Below are 16,512 nucleotides of genomic sequence, written 5' to 3'. Positions count from 1 at the left end.
GACAAAAATTAAGACACTTATGTGCAGACTGTATATTTAGAGAAGCCAGACCTTAAAGAAATCAATCATTAGCCAATAGCCAAGCCCTGTTTGCCAACCTGGGTAACTCCTATCAGTTTCCTTAAAGCAATTTCGCTATGGAACAGAAGCTACAGCAAAGTAAACTCAGGCTTCACTTAGAAATTACTGTAAATACAGTCATAGCATACTGTAAATACAGTCATAGTATAATTTAGATTGAAAGGGACCTCAGGAGGTCCCCAAGATTAGCCTCCTACATCCCAAAGGATCAGATCCAAGGCCACATTGCTCCAGCTTTATCAAGTTGGAAACCTCCAAAGATAAGCTCTTTGGGCAGCCTGTTCACTGTTCTCATAGAGGAGTTCCACCACATTTAATCAAAACCTCTAGTTTTAAATTATGCCATTGTCTCTAATCCTCTCAGCATCCACAACTGTAAAAAGCAGACCACTTTCCTGACAACCTCTCCACATTCATTGGAAGCTGCTATTAGATCCTCCTGAAGTTGCATCTTCTGTTACACTGAAGATCTTGTTTATGGGCAAAGAGGAAGCCTAACATATATACAACATGTATACAATATATACAACATATATACAAGTAAAGCTAAGAATTAATTGTTAGCATACAGAAATCTTAAACCAATTAGTCTACTAGTCTAGATGTAATTACTATAGGAAAAGAATAATAACGCAGATGGTATACTTCTATACAGAAGTTGCAGTAATAGAGTTAAAACTGTAACACACATTTCTCAGTTTCTCTCCTTTTTTAGGGTTAGTTTCACCCTTCTGCTCTTACTTTGCATCTCAAAATCAACATCTCCAGACTGCTGAAAAGGATAACATGAAGCTATCAGCATCTGAAGTCCTTTGTTGGAAGGAATATGCTGTTGCTTTCTTCTTTCTCCCTCTAGGATCCACTTGGGGTTCTTTTTGTTTGTTAACATGCTTTTACATCTTTTTCTTTCCTTATTGGCCTTCAAATCCAAATATATGATATATGATATATGATGCCTTTCACATATGTTAGATGGGATTTCTTTGTTCTGTTACTTCCTAAACACAATTTTGTCCAGTTCTTGTTCTGCCTTCAACAACCAAACCAAGCCAAACAAAAAACCAACCAACCAACCACAAAATCAGAAAAACCTACAAAAAATCAAACCACAGAAAAAAACACCCCATATTTGACTGCTGGTGACTAATCGCTCACCAATACAAGACTATAGGGTCTCCAGTTCCACGTATGTACCCCATCATTAATCTGTAACTCCTCTATTCTACATCCTTTGTTTCCAATTCTAAAGGCCTGCTACCATATAACATGCTCGGATTTCTCTCCACATCCTTATTCTGGTCATAAATATCTTATTGCACATAAAATACCTGCTTATTACTCTTACATATATAAAACTATGGTTGTGCCACACAAAGGTAAACTGAAGTAAAAGAAATTAGCCACAGACATCTGACCACTTATAGAAATTTTTATAACAAAACTAACTAATACAAAGATAGAGGCAGGCCAAAGAAAGCCCAGAAAGGGAAGTACGATAATCCTCAGTCCCAAGGCCTTGCAGACTTAGTACTAAGCTTATGGCCTGTTACTAACAACCACAATATACTATTACAGTGCTACACCATGACCTTCTTGGAAGAAGCTGAACAAGCCCTAGTCCATGACCATCTTGGTCTTAGCCTTTCACTAAATTTGTTCCAGGTGGCTGAAATCTTCCTTGAACTGGGAAACCCAAAAATTAGACACAGTATTCTACATGCAGTTTAATACAAAATGCCTGATACACCATCCTAAGTACTATCAATACTCACCCTGCCTTCTGTTACTGATAGGTAATTGCAATATATTAGCTATTTCTGAGAAGTTCCTACTTGAATTTACCTTCTTTAACTTAGCAGGATACTGCTCCTTCTCAGTAGAAAGAAGTATGCTAAATAAAACCAGTCAACTCTCCAAAGGCTGGAGTTACATGGGTAACACCTACCTGTTATGGCCTGACACAGCTGGGCCACAGGAGCCTTTAACATCTCAATAGATGTCAAGGCATAAAGAACCCCAAAGGAGTATTGAATGGCTGGCTTTCCAAAGAGCTGTAGAAGTTTAAGATATTACCACTACAACTCTCCATGTTTACTAGCCCCACAGTCCAACTGACCAAGCAGAAACTTAAGCTGGCGGTTGGGTTTTGTTTGGGTTTTTTTACCCAGCTAACTCCACACACAATGAGACTTAAGAAATTGCTCATATGAAATTCCTTCAGCTACTGAGTGTGAGAGGCGACCTAAAATCTGAAGCAATTGATGATGGTGGTAAGGTAAAACCAGTGAGCTCCAGATTAAATTAAAAAAATCACGTATTTATTTGGCTACTTAAGCATCTCCCTCTAGGAGATCAAGCTACTGTGCTGAAAGTAAGACTGCATATGTATCAGTAGCTTAAGTATCAAATTTACAACTCACAAGTACAGCAAAGGAACACTTTGCTAAGCAAATCTGTTACAGCTCTTCACTCAAACTTCCAGGCCAAGTCTTCCAGCCTGCTCAGTGGTTAATCTCTAGGAACAATTGTGTTTCACAGACAGCCCTAGCAGGAACCCTATAGGTGCCCACAACCAGGGAGTCTCAGAAAGGACATGTGTGTTGGGAAATGCTACACTGCCCATTGTAAGCCACCATGTCTGTGAGACAAATTCTGCATGCTGCATTAGTCTGCATGTCAAAAGAGGGATGGGGAGGAGACGGTACTTGCAGGGAACACAGACAAAACTGGAGAATGCAGTATGAAATTACTCATAGAATCATATGTTAATTCAGGTGAGAAAAGAGCTCAGGGTGATCACCAATCCACCTTCCTTCTCATAGCTGGGTAAGCTACAAGATGGGATCATGTTACTTGTGGCTCAATCTAGCCTTCTCCTGAAAACCTCCAAAATAAAAAAAATCTCTCAGGGCAACCTAGTGCACTGTTTACCTGTCCTAAGGGTAACTTTTTTTTTTAATCTTACATCTTGGCAGAACTTACCCTGTTTCAAATTATGCCTGTGTCTCATCCTCACACTGACTACCCCTGAGAAGTCTTGCTTCACCTTACTCAGTAGCTTCTTTAAGTTCAGCTATATGCTTTTTTGATTACGAAAGTAGTCTGGATTTCTACAAGACAAGCAAAGTCTGTGTTTTAAGTGAGGTGCAGCAGAGGTGCAAGAGAACTGACCTTCCAAGAGGCTCCATTTGATTGTAGTGATAAGGACCAACTCCAGATGTTAGAGAGTGATCCAGGAGTCAACAGCTGCTCTTGCAAAGAAAGGGAGCTTACTTTTCACTAATTATTTCACAATATTAGTATTAAATACAGTAGTCCAGACTGATAAATGAAGAGTCAGTTTCTAAAAAAACAAAATCCAGACAGGAAACCCTTAGCACCTCAGATCAAGGGATAAACAGTCAACCTTATTAAACCAACAAACCAAGTTTATTTATAGAAGTCTGTACAATTGTGATGAACTATGCTAGGACACCAATGAAACAAAGTAAACAAATCTCTCCCTCTCTAACAAGTGGGAGGTGTAGTCACTCACCTTTACATGCACTTAAAGGAAAAAAGATTACAGCTTTCATACAATTATGTAACTATTCAAGAGTACTTTCTTCATGTATCATTCTCAATATAAGAGGTTTGCATGATAATTTATTGATGGTTGCCTTCTCTGAAAAACAGTATTTTAGCAAAACCCAGAGACTTTGAGAGGGTAAGTGGCAGTTTCATAATTGCAGATAATTAGGACATAGTCCATCATTAAGATTGGCATCCTAAACTCACTGCATCTCCTCTGGTTTGGTTTTCTCTACTAAAAGTTACTTACAACACTGTATGGGTCTCATCCACATTTTGGTTGTATTACAGATAGTCTTGTGTTACCAAAAGTAGAAGTTAACTAAAACCAATACATCAAGGCCAAGCATATTACAAATACTGTATTTGGGTTAAGTTTACCTTTAGAGACCACTTGTCACTGCATCTCAGAGCTCTGAGGTATTTCAGCAGAAAAAATCAGTTCTGAACTGTTTGATTTGGCAATTATTTCTGCAAACCATTAGAGAGTGATTATTTTGAAAACTGCCTATTGCAAAGTACGTTTAGATTCTTTTTTATCACAAATCCTTAATATCACTTTAGCTGTTGAAAAAACCAAATCATATCAAATGCATATCTACACAGTGAATCACAATGTTTCCTATGACGTTATGATGGTAGATCCCATAAATCCAATCTTAAAAAGTTACAAGTATGTATATGTGAGAGCCTACTGTAACTCCAGAGAAGCTGCTAAAATAGGCCATCAAATAAAGTCGTCTATGATTACATATTTACAGAATAATCCACATGCCCTAGAACTATGGACTATTCAGTAAATAAGTATTGATATATTTCTATTTATTTGTTTACATGGTAGGCTTCATACGTTGATTTTCTTTTTATACACAGTTCGTAGAATCAATCTGCACACAATTACATGATGTTTCTTTAAAGCTACTGTTAAAAAAGGAAGAGAAAGTTAAATAAGAACTAGATTAAAATTTCATTAAGAATCCAACAAGAAAGTATCAAACACAGGTTAAAATGTAACCAGTGTATGATTTCAGAAAAACAGTAATGCTCTGACACAAGAAGAGCATCAGCATTTTCCCTCTTTAGGGTCCCCCAAAAACATTCCTATCCAGTTCAGTTCTTAAGTTGTCATATATGTACTGGCCTGAGTAGGAACACACTCGTGCTTGCACGCTTACCTGAACGAGGGCCTCTAACCTTTTAGACTTCTAATTCTCTTTTAATTTAGTTCTTAGTTTCATATATTCAGTTGTATGTTTGTAGAAGTTCTTTGTTAAATGTCACTTATATTTACACTTGATTTTTTTTTCTTTTTAACACCTGAGTGATAATTTAGCTGTCAATTTGTGTCCAGTCAAATATTCTGTAAAGCCATACAGTTCTTGTGCTCATGTTGCACTCCACTTTTACCAGTTTATATATGAAAAATGTCCATATTACCCACTGACCTTTCTGTTATGTCCTTCCCCTTCCATAGAATGTGATCTTTTTTTAAAAAATTTTGTTTATTGATAGAAGCCCCATTTAAATGGTTCAGAAAGCAAGAAACAAAGTGAGCTGGAGCTCAGTGAAGACATGATGACTTAATAAATACGTAATATTGAAAGCTTGGAGAAGAAATTAAAGCCCAACCAAATGAGCTCCCCCAGGGTCACCCCACAAAAAGCTACTTCACCCAGTTACAGCTGTAGTCTGGATGTGCTATAGATGACAAGTCCCACATTAAGAGCTGTGTACCTCCTTCTCATCAGTTAAGTGTAAAAAAGGGAACATGAAGTTAAACAGCTATATCAGCCAAGCCGTTTTAGTAAGAAGAATCACATTTAATGAGTTTCTTTCTTGCAATTTCAGATGCTCAAGTACAGCTGGTAGAAATTCAAAACAGCCGTAAAGAACTGTGACAGACGGATACAAATAGTACTGCAGCTTAAAAATGATAAAAAACACCTGAAAAAAAGTCACACAACCCTCCCAAAAAAATTTACACTTTGAACCTAGGCCAGTTTTTGAAGATTCCCTTCTCCGAAGCTAGGATGAAGGAGGAAGAAGAAGAGGGAGAAAGTGCAGATGACCTTCCAGCCACAAAGGTCTTGCGCCAATGTTTATTCACTGTGCCTGTGGTGGTATGTAAGGGGACATCACCAAGTGCTGATTCTGCGACTGCCAAGAGATTCCTACGGAAATCCAGACCTCAGGCTAATACTGAACACAGAGTGGACCAACGAGCTGCATCAACAAAATAAAAACAAAACTCAAACTAAAAGAAATGGGAAAACCCCAAATAGCACAGATCCACATTTGTGAGGGGAGCAGAGGAAAGGGCAAGAAGGGAGGTCTATACAGTAAATAGTTGAATGGTTTATGTTACAGATGACTGGCAGTTTTAAAGAGTCTCTTCCCAGCTCCATTGCTGCTCCAACCCAGAAGGGAGAACTGAAAAGGGAGGAAGAAAAAGTAGGACATCATCATGGAGCATGCAGGATCAGAAGCAGCAGAGTGGGCATGCTCAAATAAGCCCCCGTCTCTTTTTGTAGTCCTCCAAGTTCAGTGATCGCCGAGGGGCACCATCTTTTGCTGGAGGAGCCTTGGAGGTGATGGCCAGTGCCTTAGATTCTGTTGGGGATAAGAAAAGAGTAAGGACCAAACTACAGGAAAACTACAAATTTTTACTTGTTTTTGCTGACAACTTCACCACAAAATCATGTTTGGCTTCTCTAGTATACATCAGGTTAGAACTTCAGTTAATAGTACAGACAGTATCGGCAGGCTTCTCTTCATAGATGCAGCACATGCAATTTTGACTCTGTGTGTTAATCCAGAGAGAGACAGTAAGCAGAAAAAGTCAAACGTTCTATGTCTACAACACGCATTTTTATCAGTCTCCAGATTCTTCTGTTAAGCAAGGAGACCGCACAAAGTAAGATGCCAAAATGATGTTCTGTCTAAGGAAAACTCTGTCTCCCATCCTTCTCTCTTCAGTGTACTTCAGTGCCTAACCCTCACCTGCTTGCTAACTCTCAAGTTTGTAACTCTCACTAGCTGTTTCAGGAAGTCTCTTGTCCTTGACCTCCTACCTCATTCTGTAGTCTTACATCCAGCGTTTCAATCTTGACCTAGTTTGGATCTCCTGCTCTTGATTCTTGACAAGGTTTGTCTTTGTGCATTCTTATGGTACTTCCTAAATTACTCTCCTCCAAGAAACTGCAGATCTAATTCTTCAAGTAATGCAAGAAATACTAAACCTTGTGTGTTGAATTGCACTGATATACTCCTCCCATATACTCCTTTCCTTCCACTGGAAAACAACTTTATAGGACACAAGAAAATAGCCTCAAGTTGCACTAGGGAGGTTTAGATTGGATATTAGGAGAAATTTCTTCACCAAGAGGGCAGTCAAACATTGGAACAGGCTGCTCAGGGAAGTGGCTGAGTCACCATCCTTGGAGGTATTTAAAAGACGTGTAGCTGTGGCACATGGGGACCTGGTTCAGTGGTAGACTTGTCAGTGTTGAGTTAATGGTTGGACTCAATAATCTTAAGGGTCATTTTCAAACAAAATGATTCTGTGATACTAAACTGTTCTTGTCACACATCTCATGCTGCCAAAGTCGGGATAACAAAGAGGAAGAGCCAGCAAATTTGTGCCTATTATCTTCACTCACTGGCCAGTATTTTCATTTCCCTAAAATTTAGTTTCAATATCATCTGCAATATCTAAGTTAGGGAACAGCAACTTGGTAAAGCAGCAGGTTCAAAATCAAGTAAAAGTACTTTATCCCCACAGTATATGCACAGAGGACAGAACAGAACAGCACAGACACCCAGCTTATCTGTCATTAGAAGTTATTAGACAAATTAACAAAGTAAGTATCAAGGTAGCTGCCAAGACTTATTAAATAGAACACCCATCTTTTTCCCAAAGATTATACAAGTCATAGATAATATAGACTGGAAGAGTGTACAAAAAACCACTCATTATCTCCTTCTCTCCCATGGCTTTTAAATCAAAGATAAGGGGATATACAAGCTTTTAGTCTAATACAATACAGTTGTTCTTGTTTTCTCAGTGGATGTCACTATCACACATCCCCTCCTCCTCAGTTCAAGATACTTGCCGAGATGGTAAACAGAGTCCTTGCTCTCATTTTCAAAAGCCCACCAATAACCTCGAAAGAATTATTCTGGAAGAAGTAAGTTCTACCAAAATGGGCTGTACAATCCCATCCCCAAATTCAGATGGAACACCTACCTGAACTGGGAACCTGAAGATCAATCTTTACATCAAAGTCATGCACTTTGAAAAGATCTTCTGAGAGGTCACTAGCTGATTTAGAGTTCACATCTTTATCTTTTCCTTGACCCTGAAATAAAAACTACAAGTAAGTCTCCAAACCTTATCTGGCCATACAAACGGAGATAAAAATGTTCTTCCCCTCTTCTGTCATAAACATACTTAGTGTAGCTTTCATACTGCTAGAGTAACTTAAATTTCCTTTCCCAAGAAACAAGAAGCTATTGCTTTTCTATGATAATGCTCTACAGGATACCCCTTCCTAGAATTGAAGCATGCACACCTGCTTAGTCACAAGCTTCACAGAGCAAAAGGGTGACAGTGTGAGGAACGTAAGAGACCAAAATGGAAACTTGCCTTACTCATGTCCTTTGGAGCATCTGGTAATACACCAGATCCATATTTTGCATTTAGCTGGGCAAGGATGGCAGCTTGGACAGCAGGATCCCTGGACTGCAAAGGCAAAATATTAGAGAAGAATAAAAAATTAAAATTCCTGCATTTAAATTGGCAAAAGCTAGAACTACGTTTTGTTAAAACAGTATTCATATTCATGAATCTAAAGCCATAAGAGACTGTGTATCGGTTCACCCAACTTTCAGAATCCCAAGAGGCAACTGAAATCATCCTGACTGTATCTGACAGTAACAAACTAAAAATCATTCTTCAGAAAGTTTTTATTTCAAAAAATCAGAAATACATTTCCTGATGATATGGCTTGTTTCTGTGACTACTCTTAATGCTACTGTAACATGTATTTGCTTTCAGCTTACAGTTCTGTCTGAAACACTCTACTACAGAGGAGAAATCTTTAGAAGACTATTTTCTTTACCTAATAGTTCTCTAGCACAATAAAGCTACTCAGTTACAATTCTTTTCTAATAAGGAAGTATTTCAGAAATATTTAATTCAAGCCCTAAAATAGAATTTTTCTTTTATTTCCTTGCTGGTTTGTGGTGACTGATGAGAGCCAACCTGAGGAGTATTTTTTTTAAGTACCTACACCAGAATCACATACTATTCCAGAACAGACCTCAACAAGGCCAGATTACTTAGAAGAAGGAGGTGATCAGCTTGCTGTTCATCAGTTATATATGTAGGGACTGCAGTAGCAGGTTTGGCACAGTATCACACGGGAAGTTTGTGTTGAGCTACTTCATCCATCACAGGTCCAAAATGTTCTCCTCTCACCTTTCACTGATCTTACAGGAAACTTTCAGCTAATTAGAAGTGAAACTCACATCTAAAGCAAACTGTCTTCCCAGAGCTAACTAAATCTGAATAATTCTACATGATGAACTCACTACAGAATTTTCAATCATGGTTGCTTTTGCAGTACATACCCACATCACTTCTGTCCTTCACACTTTACATTAAAAAAAAAGAGAGACCAGGATCTCACTCAGCTGTATCTCACACTGGCACTCAGGGTGTTAATAGCATATGGCACAGTTGGGAATTTTTTTTCCTACACTCTGCATTACATCGGTTTCTGTTTTTCAGCAAATTGCCTCAACTGAACTTAAGTATTACACTCACATTAGACACTATTGTTGGCTTGCACTGCCGCCTAGTAAAGGGGTCCATTTGTTGGTTCTTCATGCTGTGACTTTCAGCCTGGAGAAGAAATAGCACATGGTTTTGCAGAGTTTGCTGCTTGCACCCTTGTATATCCCCCCACAGCCCGCCATCCATGCAAGCGCTCATCAGCTATATACAATACCGAGATCAGAGGAAAACCAGCAACAACATTACAGATTAAAAAGATTTTAATGCACCCATCATCCTATGTTTCACAGGACAAAACTGTCCTTATTGCATACAACTACAGAAAATAGGCACACAACTCTCAGGATAGTTAATGCTTAAGCATTTGTTAACAAGCTTAACTTTTCCTTAATAAAAATGTAACTACAGAGAACTGAATATCTCCTTCACTCTTTTATTATCTGAAGTCTCCTTTATGAGGAGACTTATTTTTCCTATACCATATAAAATGCATTAAGTCATTATTGCAGTCACTAATTTGCTGATAATTGAGTTGAGCAAAAGGATAAAGCACTGTGCTTTAAAATCATGCCATTTGCCAATCTGAAAGACTTTACAGATCATTAAAAAAAATTAGTAACTTTGCCATGCAATTATCGCTCTTTGCATCATTTCATCTCTACTTGTAGAAAAGTAATAATTCAGCACTATTTACCACAAGAGCCTTCTCAGACTCAACGATATTCCACTCTCTATTTCTCTGGTTGATGTAACTGCAGAATGGAAAAAAGGAGGGTGGGGGAAAGAAAAAGAAAGTGACTGTCATTTATCAATCCCTACACAACAAAACACCTGACAGCATTCTTGCAGCTTCATCCTGACCACAAGTTACTCTTTTGCAACACAACTGCTACCTGGGGTATATAGAAGAGAGTTTACATTTTTGGCAGTTTTAACTGAATGACAGATACAAGAAAGTGAAGATAGACAAGCACTAACAGAAATATTGCAACACATATTAACACACTGAAAAAGAAAAGAAACAAAATCTGCAGTTAATTTGTTAATGCATTAGTTTCTCTTTTCTAAGTATTGTTTGATACCATTTAAGAAAGTAAGTTCCCAGTATCTGCTTCTTACCTGATTGCAGAAATATTTTTTGTTCGTTGACGATCCAGGGCCTCTGCTCTCTCTTCAAGTTCATTAAGCTGATCTTGAATCTGCTTGGCCTTATCTTGGTCCCCCAAGTCCTCAGCCATAGCCTTCAACCAAACAGTAACTCATTAAGCACTACTCTCTACCCAGAATTAGTCAGAGAGACAAGGGATATACCCATGAATCAGTCAGCTAACCCTACTCCAGTGAATGTTCTTCCCTGCATGGTAAGAGTACAACAAAGACCTACACTCTCCTTACAGCTCAAGGCAAAACCGGATTTCTTACTCTGAAGAAAAACTCTGACATCCCTTGCACTAAGGAAGATGTAGGAACACCAGTCCCAGCATGAGGAGGACAGGTCAGCTAGATGACTTAAGTTACAAGTTTTATCAAAATTTAACATCCCCATTTAGCAGATCAGGAAAAGAATTAATTTCCACAACTGCCAGTTGCCGTTTCCTTCAGGGAGCTGAGTCCCCTAAGGCACGACAGCAGCTTATTGTGCCACCTGCTGACAACAAAAAGCAACTGCACCCCCTGCGATGGGAACCCAGTAATTTACATGTTCGTGCACAGCAAAATAGGGACCACAAAAATACAGTTAAGCCAAGGAATGTCTACTAATACAAACTCTTGGTTTTTACTGTATATGAAGCATTAATGTCTTGAGAAAGACATAAACAAGTTTTGGTTTTATTCATGCAGTCCTATCTTCAGAGATACTTAAGGCTGCTTGTTTTCTCCACATCTTGGCTTTGGCTTTTATACGCTGTTAGGTCTACTTGTCCCCAGAGGACTGCAGGTAAAACAGATCATGGCAAGTAAATCTCTCGGCCACTTTTTTTTTTTCAATATAAATTACCAGCCATGAAGTGACAATCCAGTTACCCCTGAGTAAAAAATAATGTAACACAACTTCTCTTTTTCCTATCTTAAATTAAGAAGAGGAAATCAACTTTCAAACATTATTATGAGGTACTCTAAAAACAAAACCAAAACAAAAAACAACACCGACCAAAAAAAAAAAAACACCAAGAAGAAAAGGAAAAAACCAAGAAAAAAGGAAAAAAGGAAAAGTTTCTGAGGCAGACCAGCTTAAGACCTTGTTAATGGACACAAAAAGAGACAGCTATAATTGCTGGCAATTGCCCCTAAAAAAAAGAGCGCAATAGCTCTGAGTGTTCTGACCCCAGCAATGAACTTTGAGAGCTACCTTCCAGCTGCACAGTTAAAGTCGAGCTTACTGCTGACTACTGCCAAAATCCAGATGAACTCCAGTTCTTTGACATCAAAGACTGCATTACACTTGCAGGCATCACCTCATCTCTCACCTTCTCCTTTAATAGCTGAGTTTTCTTCATGGCATAATTTGGAGGTGCTTTTCTGAACCTTTCCTTCTCTTTCACAATCTGTAAGATGCAGAGGAAACAACATGAATATGCAAATATGAAATCTCTATTTTGATATTTGGGTATTAGAAGCAACAGACAAGTATCATCTAAGAAATTTATTTATTGCTACTGAATTTTATGTATGTTCTGATGGTTTTGTTTTTTAGTTTGTGCCTTTGGTAATGAGTTACAGCTCCATTCTCACTACCTACAAAAACCTGATGCTAAACACCTTTGGTCAGTATCAAGCAAGTACTAAACTACAAAAACTGTGATAAATGCAACTACCATGATGCTGTCAGTTTTTCAGAACTTGAGAACTAAGTTGCCATACTCAGGAGTTCAGAGCTATGCAACACAAGTTCAAGAGGAGGTAACAGGGCACAAATGAAGAAAAGCAGGCGTGAACACCAAACAACAGCAGCATCACCAAGGTACTCTATCCAGTTATGAAACTTCATTTTGAGCTTTTTATTTCCTTCTTGGAAAGCAAATACCATGATCATTTTGCTTTGTAACAGCCACTGCTCTATTGCATGAGTTCCTGTCACTTTTAAGCACTGACACAGCTTCAATACAGTGCACCATTTACCTCTTCAATGTCCTGATCATTAAATTTGTAGTTGAGGGCTTCTTTGATGGACACTTCCTTCTTGTTAATCTCATCTAGTGTGGGTAGCTGCATCCCAGCAGAGAACATCTAAACACGAGAGAGAGTTACTTTCTACTTAAAGTATGCTTGGCAAAAGGTTGCTAAGAAGAAACTGAAGTCTGGCAAACTTACTGCTTCCTTCCACTTCATAAATTCACTTTCAGTAAATTCCTGATTTGAGACAAACTCCAAGCGAAACACACGTGAATCACTGCCATGCCTGCAACAAGAAAGTGTAACATCCCCTTCTCATGGTGCAAAGTGGTGACATTGGATTTATATATGTAAACTGATTAAAGAAGCCCAAAACCACACAACAACATGTCAACAAAATTATAACTCCCTGCATGACATTTTTGGGGTATTTTATAATTTCCGTTGCGCACAAGGAGAAAAAAAAACCCAAATAAACCCAACCCAAACATTGCAGCAGTAAGTAGCATGACAAGGCTCAGTCTGCTTTTCAGCTCTCACCTCCAAACCCCACAGAGAACATGATTTGCTATGAAAAGGACACTGATTTATGAACTAAAGAGGATTAGCTTAGTATCTTACCTCAACTGTAGGCCTTTGTTTGTCCGTGTGCCACCAAGCTGGTAAACCTTTGCCGTCTCTACCACACCAGTTATTTCAGCAACCTGTATCACAGAATAAAATACACAAGAAGAAGGATGCAAGAGCGTTTTTTTTTTTTTTCATGTTCCTGGAATTTATTTGGCATATTCAAGCCTTTTCATTAGAGATAAAAAACCTTAATCTAGCTAACGATTCTAACCAGATCAAGGAAAGCAAGACTCCTCAGTATACATTATCAGGTACTGAATTAGTTGCTTTGTACATATTTTTTGAGTTAATAAATTATACCATCTGAATGCTTGATGCAATTTTTGTATCTTCTCACCTCTGCCTTCCTGACCAAATAGTGTACACTCTCCTACCTTTTCTATTTCCTTCTCAAATAATGTTGGTTTGGGTTAACATATGTTCCAAATGAAATACACTAATGCTGCTCACATACTAAACACAGCCCTTCTAGGTGCCTTTAATGCAATTTTAAAGAATATTATTGTATTCTATGATTACAGCAATGAAACAGAAAAACAAAACTGTGTTCTCCATCACATTCTCTTCTGAAGACACACTGGTGTACTAAAAACTTTGTAAAAAGAAGAATCAAGACAATAATTTGGGAATAGTCCTAGAAACAACGAGTGAATGTTACTCATCCTTACTTGGTTTAAGCAGAGTCTGGAACTCTAGTTTGCAATACAAGTGATGAGACAAGACAATGTGAACCAAAGCTGGAAGAATAAGCTTTGTTAGTGCTCTCCCTCTCTCACTAAATGTATCTCCTCCCCTAGGTGGTCACACAGACTTATTCTTAAACCAGTCTCCTCCACCTCTTCGGCAGCAACTACATTTTCTGGTTACAAGCAATTTTTTTGTATCAATCAAACAAACAGTCACCGGTACCTAAGAACGGATAAGCTGCAAATATTTAATTACAGCACAAAAAAAAGAACTGAATCCCTCAGAGCTAAACTCACCCGATAAACAGGTTTACTGTTGTGATTGCCAATGCCAATACGGACAAAGCAGCCAGTGACTGTCTTGGCAAAGAAGGGCATGTGACACCAGCGTTCCAGCTTGTGCCGTGACAACCGTACTCGGTTCAGTTCTTCAGGCAAGGACACTGGCTGGGACTTGGGAGGAATTTCTTCTTTCCTGATTCGGGAAAGGTGAGAGGGAATAAAGAAAAAAGTAGAGACATAATCAAAACCCAAAAAGAGGGTCCTGAGTAAGGTGCAGTGTGAGCACTATTTAAATTACCAGTAGAAGGAATGATTCATCATGCACTAGTTGATGTAGATGTGTGAATTTAGCATTCCTGAGAAAGGCTTAACGGGAAGTCCCAGATTTATTACCCACTATCCCTGTTACCAGAAAGCAGAAAGACACACACCAAGGCAGTTTACAGACTAATGCTTTAAGATAAGCCAGCACACGTATCTGCCCAGATGTGTGTCAGAGTTCTGCAGCTGCTGAACTGTAGAACCAAACAAATCAGTAAACAACAGTGTAATTTGGGCTAAAGCTAACAGCAGGAACTGAAGCTGCAAACCCACCCAAGGTAAATGAGTCCCATGAACCATGATATAGTGCCAAGGACTCAAATCTGAGCAATGCAACTGTGCCCAGAAGCAAAAACACTTTAGAGACACTGAACTGCCCCAAACAATCCTCTAAAACAGCATGTGTCTACCTAAAGTGGGTCTCTATTTTTGAACATACTTACAAGTAATCACAGCCCAGTGTTTACTACTTACTCTTCCTCTTCATCAGAGGATGATGATCTGGATGAGCGATCACTTTTCTCACTAGACTTATCATCTTCCTCCTCCTCTTCATCATCAGAGTATACTTCACTAGTTTTTAATGGCTGTTTTTTTGCAAGCAATTCAGCTGGGGGAAGGACAGAGAGCAAGGAAAAGCAAGCTATAAATCTTTTATGAAAGATTTCCTATAAGAGCTGAACCTTAATTGCTTTAAAAAAATCCAAGAGGCAGACAGGTATTAATTTTACACTAGACACAAGTGGCACATGTTCAAATCCACTGTGCTTCATTGATTTCTCTCTTTGCATATATACAAACTACTTAAAAGCATCCTAAACCTCAGCTGCACTTATTTTCAGTCTCCCAACTTGACTGCACATAGTAATTCAAGATGGGTGTAACAACTGGATATACAAGAAAAAACTGCTATGATCAGACATCGCATCGTTATTTTACAAGGAAAAAGAAAAAAACCTCATGTTTGGAGAGAATCACAATACAACCCAGTACAGTAACAAAAATGGCTGCATCAAAAGTTAGTGGCAAGATGGACAAGATGATGTGCTAGCGAAGAAACAAGCAAATGTAAACAAGGTATCACAAGTCCAATAAGTAACAGTTTGAATGATTCAGAGATCTAAGTGACCAATTCAGACACATTAACTAAACATTACCAAGAGCCATTCAGTGGACTGTTATGAAAGTTCTGGTTTTAGACCATTCCAGGGAGGGGTAGGGGTGAGGAATACAGCATCAGTGGTGTCAAATACCACCCTAGGTGGTCATGTCAGGCAAAGACCAAGGAAAACACAGACATGGAATTCATTCACTCCAAGGTGTAGGATTGTCGCATTAATTTGAAACAGGATGTAGCACTTTCAGACATCTGCAATAATGCCTCAAAAACTGTAGCAACAGCAACATGCTTTCATACCTGTTCTGTTCTTCCTTTTCTCTCTTTCTGCTTTTAGCTCCTCCATTGCCTGAGATTTCTTGTCCAGCTTTTCATCCCGCTTTGATCTCCGCTCTTTGTTATGTGACATGACCTAAAAACATGTACAGAAAGTCCCTCAACACCATAAATCCGTAAGCCAAAAAGCATTAAAACAAAGATTATTTGCATACTTTGAATTTTTTTCAAATAAAAATTACTAACATACTCCTTTTTGAAATAATTTTTTTCAGTTCATTTTTTTACAGAGGCTAGAGAGGGAAATCAATCTGGAGCATATTTCTTTATTCTGCTTCATATCAAAAATAATTAACATATTTATAGTTCAACATTTCTGCCACCAAGTCTTAGTCTCAAAAATCCTCCTTAAAGTTAAAAAAGAACTAGAGAAATAAAACAGAAGTAATTCTGCAAATAACATGCAATAAGGAAAAACTGAATGAATATTCTTCTCATTTGCTGCTTCTGCAAGGCCAAATCAAAGCACTAGTTTTCATTTAGTAGCAAAGAAAAAAGCTAGGTTAAAAATACTTAAAGCAGAAATAACGTTGCTTGTAAAGTCTGCACGATGGATCCAAATCTTAAATGTTTTAAGT

The 16,512-nt window shown here is 38.3% G+C and overlaps 1 protein-coding gene across 1 annotated transcript in view; it reads right to left on the bottom strand.

Annotated features, from left to right (window-relative positions):
• Positions 1-3,491: 3,491 nt before the first annotated feature.
• RTF1 (RTF1 homolog, Paf1/RNA polymerase II complex component) overlaps positions 3,492-16,512 on the bottom strand; it is a 29,637-nt gene continuing 16,616 nt past the window's right edge. The window contains exons 6-18 of the mRNA XM_042038432.1: positions 15,899-16,010; positions 14,956-15,091; positions 14,176-14,353; positions 13,184-13,266; positions 12,761-12,848; positions 12,569-12,676; positions 11,917-11,994; positions 10,568-10,689; positions 10,143-10,200; positions 9,479-9,556; positions 8,297-8,392; positions 7,898-8,009; positions 3,492-6,261 (exon numbers count right to left, since the gene is read on the bottom strand). Of these exons, the coding sequence (XP_041894366.1) occupies positions 6,155-6,261; positions 7,898-8,009; positions 8,297-8,392; positions 9,479-9,556; positions 10,143-10,200; positions 10,568-10,689; positions 11,917-11,994; positions 12,569-12,676; positions 12,761-12,848; positions 13,184-13,266; positions 14,176-14,353; positions 14,956-15,091; positions 15,899-16,010 (1,356 nt within the window). The 3' untranslated portion in view covers positions 3,492-6,154. The remainder of the gene's footprint in view (positions 6,262-7,897; positions 8,010-8,296; positions 8,393-9,478; positions 9,557-10,142; positions 10,201-10,567; positions 10,690-11,916; positions 11,995-12,568; positions 12,677-12,760; positions 12,849-13,183; positions 13,267-14,175; positions 14,354-14,955; positions 15,092-15,898; positions 16,011-16,512) is intronic.

Source organism: Corvus kubaryi, unplaced genomic scaffold, assembly GCF_017639235.1.
Source record: "Corvus kubaryi isolate FWS band 111438036 unplaced genomic scaffold, C.kubaryi_AGA036_p1.0 37392, whole genome shotgun sequence".
NCBI lineage: Eukaryota > Metazoa > Chordata > Aves > Passeriformes > Corvidae > Corvus > Corvus kubaryi.
The sequence above is the reverse complement of the archived record's forward strand: the minus strand, read 5'-3'. Positions and strand labels throughout refer to the sequence as shown.